Source organism: Notothenia rossii (genome assembly GCF_949606895.1).
Source record: "Notothenia rossii genome assembly, chromosome: 6".
Classification (NCBI taxonomy): Eukaryota; Metazoa; Chordata; class Actinopteri; order Perciformes; family Nototheniidae; genus Notothenia; species Notothenia rossii.
This window is the reverse complement of record NC_136909.1, coordinates 47,821,285-47,828,385: the sequence shown is the minus strand read 5'-3', so window position 1 is coordinate 47,828,385 and position 7,101 is coordinate 47,821,285. Positions and strand designations below refer to the sequence as shown.

Below are 7,101 nucleotides of genomic sequence, written 5' to 3'. Positions count from 1 at the left end.
TTCCCTATTCTAAAGTGAAGTCGTGTTCATAACCAATAAGCTAGTAATTTGACTCTAATTAGGTATTTCTATCTAAGAACATGTTCCCTATACTAAAGTGAAGTCTTGTTCATAACCAATAAGCTAGTAAGCCAGGTCTAATTGACCTGAACATGTTCCCTATTCTAAAGTTGCCTCCTTTTCACATTTTGAAAATACATTTTAACACAAAACTACTGAAATTAACCTCAACAGTACATGAACAAAGTAGGCAGACGTTTAAATATCTGTTTTATTCAAATGTAACCACTTAAGAGAGGTTCAGACACATACCAAACATTTAAAGTGTCTCCAAGGCTCACAACACACCTGTACTTTTTAATAAAAATAGATAGGTAAATATAAAACCTGAACTTGCTCTTGAGGGTACTACTAAACTCACATTTAAATATAAAACTCTTCCAGTGCACCTTATCTAAACCGATAAAACCAGCCCTTTAATACTTCATCAGCAAGGGAAGAAGCTTGCCTTTGGCTTTCATGTCCTCCATTTTGGCCTTTTTATCGACGGTAACATTTGTTGCACACTTCTTGGCAAATGAAAGCAGGGTGTCTATTGCAGGATCAAACTTGAGGGTCTTAAATGTGTCTGGGTCCACAATCTTGAGCTCTGCAATTGGAGCAGTCATCTTTATGGTTCCCCGATCCACATTATTTATCCTGAAGGCTTCAGACATTGTGCGAACATGTCCGAAGGTTTTCAGGATCTTTTTATACCTATGGACAACCTCCGCTGGCCCTTTGACTGGAAAAAACAAACAAACAAATACACAAGGGATGAGTACACAGACTAATAATTCTGTCCAGCAGATGGCGCTAAGAATAGCCTAAACAACTGACATTTCTCTTTAAAAATAACTATAAAGCATACTCTAGGGATAGCAAAATCTGCTTATCTGATCTTTATCATTATTACTTTTCATGACATTTAGTTGTTCACCTCTCATATGTGCTCGCCCAGGCACAGCCGCATTTGGAGATGCAGGATTCCGTGTGCTACGTTGCTTCTTTTTTGGGATGACAACATCACTGTCTGAGGAATCACTGAGGTCTGCAGGGCTTTGGGAAGTGTCATCTTCGGACATGCTGACATCCTCTTCCAAAGTAGGGACTTTTGATTGAGCTTAAATTCAACGGATGACAGATGACACACTGATCAGCTTGTTATGAGGAGATACATAACATCACACCTTCTATAACAATTGAATACAAATGTGCAGTTTCTTCTCGAATCACTCACTTGATTTCTTCTGCAACCCCAAGCCTTGCTCGCGTAAGAAATTGCGCTCTCCTTCAACATCTTTTATCATTTTATCTTGCCATTCAATCTTGGCCTCTTGGAATTCCAATCTTGAGATTGATCCTTAAAAAACAAAAGGACAGTTTGAGAGAAGATTACAATAAAGATTATGATACAGTATTGAGTAACGGGAAACTTATTGGAGGTAATGGTTTGTGCCTTAACTTGATGAACCTCAAGGATTTTAAAACCATAAAAGAAGCAGCCGATAAAGTAAAAAATGTATACAATTATCCACTTCCCCTCTCCCACAAGAGACAACAGATAATATGTGGTTTCCCTAGTCAACATCGGCCATGTCAGTTACAGTGTACTGCTTATCATCACCACTGTGCGTCATAATAATGATCAGATATTAATTAAATTACAAGTATTTCTTTGTAGCTCCAAATCGCAACTTTTCCTATAGAGCAGGTCAAGACTGTACTCTTACAGTTTACAGAGACCCAACTTTTACCCGCATGAGCATGCACAGTGGTAAGGAAAAACGACACTTTCTATGTATTAGTGATCACTATGTTGTGAATATTTAAATGTATCATTGAGTGGCCAAACATGAACATGGAGGTGATGTGTGCTTTTATTCTATAAAGCACAATATAACAGCAACATTTATTTACATGTTGGGTTCTCTTTTAAGCTTACATTTGTCCTTGGAAGGCTACTGAAGTGAATTGTCTCTAACCTATAGTCTCAGAATTTTGACAAGCTGTTTATTTTTTACCATAACTTAAGGAGGTGTATGGGCTAAATCTGGCAACAATTTCCATCTCAGCATGAACAAGCCATATGGTTTAATGTTTATAAACTACCAACACAAAGAATCAATGCAAAGAAAAAAAAAATCACCTGATCCAAGGCTGGTACTGCAACTTGGGGCCAAGCTTTCTGTATCTTCAGGACCTATGGCATAAGAACAATAAACTGATTAATAGAGGACATGAATGTTAAAATCAAGTTTGACAAGGAAATCATTTAAGTTGTACTTCTTAGTTAAGGGATATACAATTTACCATCTAGATCCTCTTTGATCAACTCCATCCTCGACTCCTCTTTTGGGACCTGATTCTTCTTCTTTGTCTTAGGCCGTAAAAAAAAATAAGAATAAAGCTATTAAATATTGTGTAAAAGGCTGAATATGTACATTGGATAACAGTTAGAGTGCACAAACATGAGTCTAAAAGGCAGCGAGCTGGCCAAATGAAAGCGATTGACCCGGGGTTAAACCAATTAAAAGATAACCACGTGCCTTCGCGCCAGTTGTTAGCTAGCTAGCAAGTTCTCCGTTCTGAAGCGGGACTCATGTTGTCTGTGGTGATTAACTACAATGTTTAATCGGCTTGCAAGATAGCTATAATTGACTTTTGAAAAGCAATGGGTCCCTATTAACTTATGGACTAACAATAATGAACATTATACGAATTATACAGCCAAGTAGTGGGTAGGTTACATGACAATATTGAGCTAACGCGGCCAACAACGTGAGTTGGTAATAATTACTTTATTAAGCACACAATTCAAAGAGGTCCAGAGTGCACATGAAAGAGAGCATTTTCAACAAATACAATACAATGAATACAAAAATAAGAAAGCAAAGCACGTAACTTACCATTTTCGATGCACAACATTTCCAATGTCCCTCTTCAAGCTCCAAGGCAAGTGGAAAAGGCCAAAAGCTAGCAGGCAGTTTCTTTTTGCTGATTGGACGGGGATTTAATATGATAGTGAATGATTGGATGAATTTGCCGTTTGCAACCTGTCAGGTGACTCCCGTTCCCCTCTAGGTTACTGCGCTGTCAAACTTAAACTACGCCAAAAATGATCCTAAAACACATGTTTACACAATATCAGAGTCAAACCGCTGCAACAAAATCCCTACATTTAAACATCATGGCCAAACGAATGAATGTAGTTGAAAAACTAGGCGTGGGGGGGGGGGGGGGGGGGGGTCAGAGAGCACGCTCATGCACTGTCAACAGGTGGGGGAGGAGGAGGACATGCTCATGAACTGTTAATAATAAGGTCCCATAGGTCGGAAGTAGATGGGCGGGACTTCGCCTCCGGAGCTTCGCTGTTAGCGGAAGTAACCGGCGGATAGACAGATGAGAACATGGGCTGCAGTCAAGCGGCAAACTCTGTGGAAGAGCCGGGACGCCAATACGGAAGTGGCACACACTGCAGTTCATATATTGGCCGATAGGGACTGACTGCAGAAAGGAGCAATTTCCATAGACCCCCATGTTAAAATGCCCAACTTTACAGCAGAAAAAAACATGTTTCTACCCATGGATGCAACAAATATTATTATGAATATACTTAGATTCCACCTTCATGATTATGGATCTGTGAGTGAATTGTTTTCTAACACGACCCTTTTATTTATATTAGGTCTTAAAGTTTTTGCATAAATTAGGGCGTGGTCACATTGAGTGACGGCTCTGTGAAGTGACTGCTGCTGTTAGCTTCTTGTCTCTCTGCTAGCTGCTCCGTGAAGCTACAGGCACTCTGCCTGTTCAGCTCATCCAGGGAACACAACTTGCCCCCGGCCGTGTTTGTGTGTTCTTCATGCTTATATATCGGACTATTGTGACTCGCTCTGCGGTTGAAACAGACGGTGCATGAATGCGGTTTTGCGGTAAGTGAAATTCGAGTACTTATTTATGTGTTAATGATTTTAATCAACTACGTAATTAATGTTACGGCTTGGGTTAGCGTGTAAGCCAGTGGTAGCTACATCGGTGCTAACGATGCTAATAGTAGCCTCCAATTTAAAATTATAGATTATATTTATAAAGGTTAAAATGAAATAGACAAGTGTAAAGCGTTAAGTGGGATAATACTGTTGAACAAACGACTTCTGTTTGAGGTTGATAAAATAAGGTCATCCTTGTAACTTAGAGATGATTATTATGTAGGTAGGAACTGTATGCATCGCTAAGGTTAATTTAAATTGGCTATGCTCAAGTATGTAGACAAGCTAATGTCGAAGTAGTGTATGTGAAATCAACCTCACAACAAGATGTGTGTATATTACAATTATTAATGTCATATTTCAAGATGATTACTTAGATATTACAATATGGTTGGTTGAGCTGGAGTTCATTATTGAGCTTACACGTTAACATCACAGTCTGAAGAACAAACCCAAACCTTGTTGTTTTTATGAATTGCATTACCAAATGGGTATCAAATAAACAGCAAGCATTGGTAACACAACTTCCAAAGTTACAGTAAAATAAAAAGGACCCTGACTCGGACAATACACAATCCAACATGTTCAACAGAAGAGAATCAGTTATATTGTTTGTACACATGGTACTTTACATATATATCTGTTTGTTTAAGGTGTCCAGGTGATGCAGACAGGCTGGACCAGAGAGTGAGAGACAGAACTGGACTCCTCACAGCAGTGAAGGTACAAATACTATTTTTTTCATACTGTACAAAAAATCAAGAAAGTATTGACTTTAATACACTGATATACATTCCATTATAACAATACTAGATCACCTACACACCAGTGAAGTTGAGGGTTTTTTCTGTGCAAAAAGTTACATTTAGATGTTAACAAGCAATATGATTTTGTCAGCTTTCTAATTTAATTTATTAAAGGCAAAGATATTTAACACATAGTGAGAACTGCTACTATTTATCTCTCAATATTGTCTGTAAAAAACGTGGTAAAAGTTATTCTTTCAGTGAGCAAACAGAGCTAGCTTCTACAGTTGCACTACGTTTTGATAACAGTTAAATATTATTTTGATAATAACATATATTTCAATGTTGATGAACTTCTTACTTTTCATTCATAATCTGATTGTTTTTGTAGCTCACTGTTGAAATAAAAAAAAAACATTACAATTACAAAATAATTACATCTACAGCCCCTAAACACACAAACACACCGCTTTCATAAATAACACACTTGTTCTGCAATAATATGTTTTATGTATCCTGTCATTTTTGTTAGGAAAGGACATGCCTGAAAGACACAACATTTTTCTCCTTCTCTGAGGGTCAAGAAGAACATCCAAGTGGAAAATTAAAAGCTGATGTTATGAGATTTTAAGACCAGTACACTACTTTTATTGTAAAAACAGTCAGCTGATCGAATGCACCTATTTCCACATCTACACTCCATCAGCTGATTATTTCTATTTGCCTCGCTTTATGAGCTTCACATCACTTGTGCCTTGTACCGCAGAGTTTGCAACGTCACAAATAAATGGGGCCAATCTTCAGTCAGATGTAATCTAACATTTTCAGTAAGAATAATGGACAAAAGGAGTGCAAATACAAATACAATTTATCGAAATGTGAACCAAAACTTAATCAAACATGTTTTAAATAAAAAGCACATATGGACAGAAGGTGTAAAACTATTAAAGTAAACACATTTAGTCAAATAAAGTGACAGACTAGGCCTGTTCAGTTGGTATCAGCTTTGCCCAGCATGGGCTCCTCCATCAGGCCTAGTCCTCCTCGCTGAGGAAAGACCCTCAGTCCTCTCCAAACCAACAGACAGGACGTCAATCACACGGAGGTTTCTCCCTGAAGTCTCTGCAGCTTTCTGGACACCACGCTGTCTCAATCCGTCCACACTGAATATGAGGGGGAAAATGAAAATAACAAATGCTTTAGACAATTAAGAAACATAAAGTTGACTGTTGAGTTGCTCAATTTTTTTAGATTGTCAATACTATTACTGTATAACTAATATATCAGGTTAAGAAGCACATTCAAATAAAGATTGGTCTTTAAATATATGTTGTCTTTTGAATTGTTTGTCTAAAGTCAAGGATCTAGAACTGGTACTTAGTTTTAATGATACAGTCTGGTTATTATGCTGTTTGGAGGAGGCCTCACAGGTAAGAGCACTAACTAGCTACCATCACATGTACCTTAGCTTGACTTAAATTTATTAAACGTATAATTATTTGATATCAAAATATAAATAACTAATGTCATGCAAACATATTAATATTTGCTTGATTCCAGTGTTGAATTTAGCACAATTGCATACAAACGTTAAGGGATTTTAAGATTCTGAAGTATTATGCTAAAAACTCAATAACTTTATAGTTTTATTTATAGTTTTAGCCGAATAGTTTCATGTCCGCTTACCTTAGAAACGTAAAATGCCACGGCAGTGTGCAGATGGGGAGCATGTTAGCTCAGCTCGGTAGCTTCAGCTAGCTCTGGAACTTTCAGCTCGGTGGCAGCCATGGCAGCAGGTACCGCCTCGGCTCCGCCTCTTTGCCCTTATTTGGAGCAGGCTGGAGAAGGCGGGAGTTGAACTCTGACGTCACTGTCGAGCCGTTAGTGGCCGACTCCGCCTACTAAGGGGTTATGGCTAGAAAGGATCCGTCTAATGTAAATATGACGTCACGTTCTCGTTCTAACTCTCGTTGTAATCGGAGCGGCTAGGTTGTAATCGGAGCGGCTCGGAAGCGCAGTCACTTGGCTGAATGTTTACGTTTGGGATGGCGAGAAACTAAACTATATTAAGTATGTAAATACTTGTTAGCGGTCTTGCTGTTGAAAGAAGAATGCCAACACTGTAGATCAGCAACACTATGGTTTATTTTGTATTCACAGGCAAGTCAACGTTGTTGCAGTAAAAGTCCCAAGATAGCTCCTGGTGCAATAAAATGTATGTTGCATGTTACTGCTGTAGATGTGTTTACCTCTTTTATATCCCGTTGGGTAGTTTAATCTACAGCAATGCATCATATTCTATAATATCATCATATATGTGTAGC

At 38.2% G+C, this 7,101-nt stretch overlaps 1 protein-coding gene and 1 long non-coding RNA gene across 2 annotated transcripts; both read right to left on the bottom strand.

Moving 5' to 3' along the window:
* Positions 1 to 270: 270 nt before the first annotated feature.
* Positions 271 to 3,189, bottom strand: LOC307042473 (coiled-coil domain-containing protein 106-like). Its single transcript, XM_079686350.1, has 6 exons — positions 2,949 to 3,189; positions 2,353 to 2,419; positions 2,189 to 2,242; positions 1,280 to 1,402; positions 980 to 1,162; positions 271 to 784 (listed from the first exon to the last, which is right to left on the bottom strand). The coding sequence occupies exons 1-6, from the start codon at positions 2,949 to 2,951 to the stop codon at positions 477 to 479; spliced, it is 738 nt and encodes a 245-aa protein (XP_079542476.1). The 5' UTR covers positions 2,952 to 3,189; the 3' UTR covers positions 271 to 476.
* Positions 3,190 to 4,471: 1,282 nt separating this feature from the next.
* LOC307042149 lies at positions 4,472 to 6,592 on the bottom strand. The gene is made up of 2 exons (XR_013809014.1): positions 6,464 to 6,592; positions 4,472 to 5,940 (listed from the first exon to the last, which is right to left on the bottom strand). It is a non-coding gene; the product is annotated as an uncharacterized lncRNA (long non-coding RNA).
* Between the last annotated feature and the right edge of the window lie 509 nt (positions 6,593 to 7,101).

Excerpts from the sequence above, each read along its gene's own strand:
- LOC307042473 (XM_079686350.1), bottom strand. Across the intron at positions 2,243-2,352 it reads GATCAAAGAGGATCTAGATG|GTCCTGAAGATACAGAAAGC; the intron begins GTAAATTGTATA and ends CTTATGCCATAG. Across the intron at positions 1,403-2,188 it reads CAGTACCAGCCTTGGATCAG|GATCAATCTCAAGATTGGAA; the intron begins GTGATTTTTTTT and ends TTGTTTTTTAAG.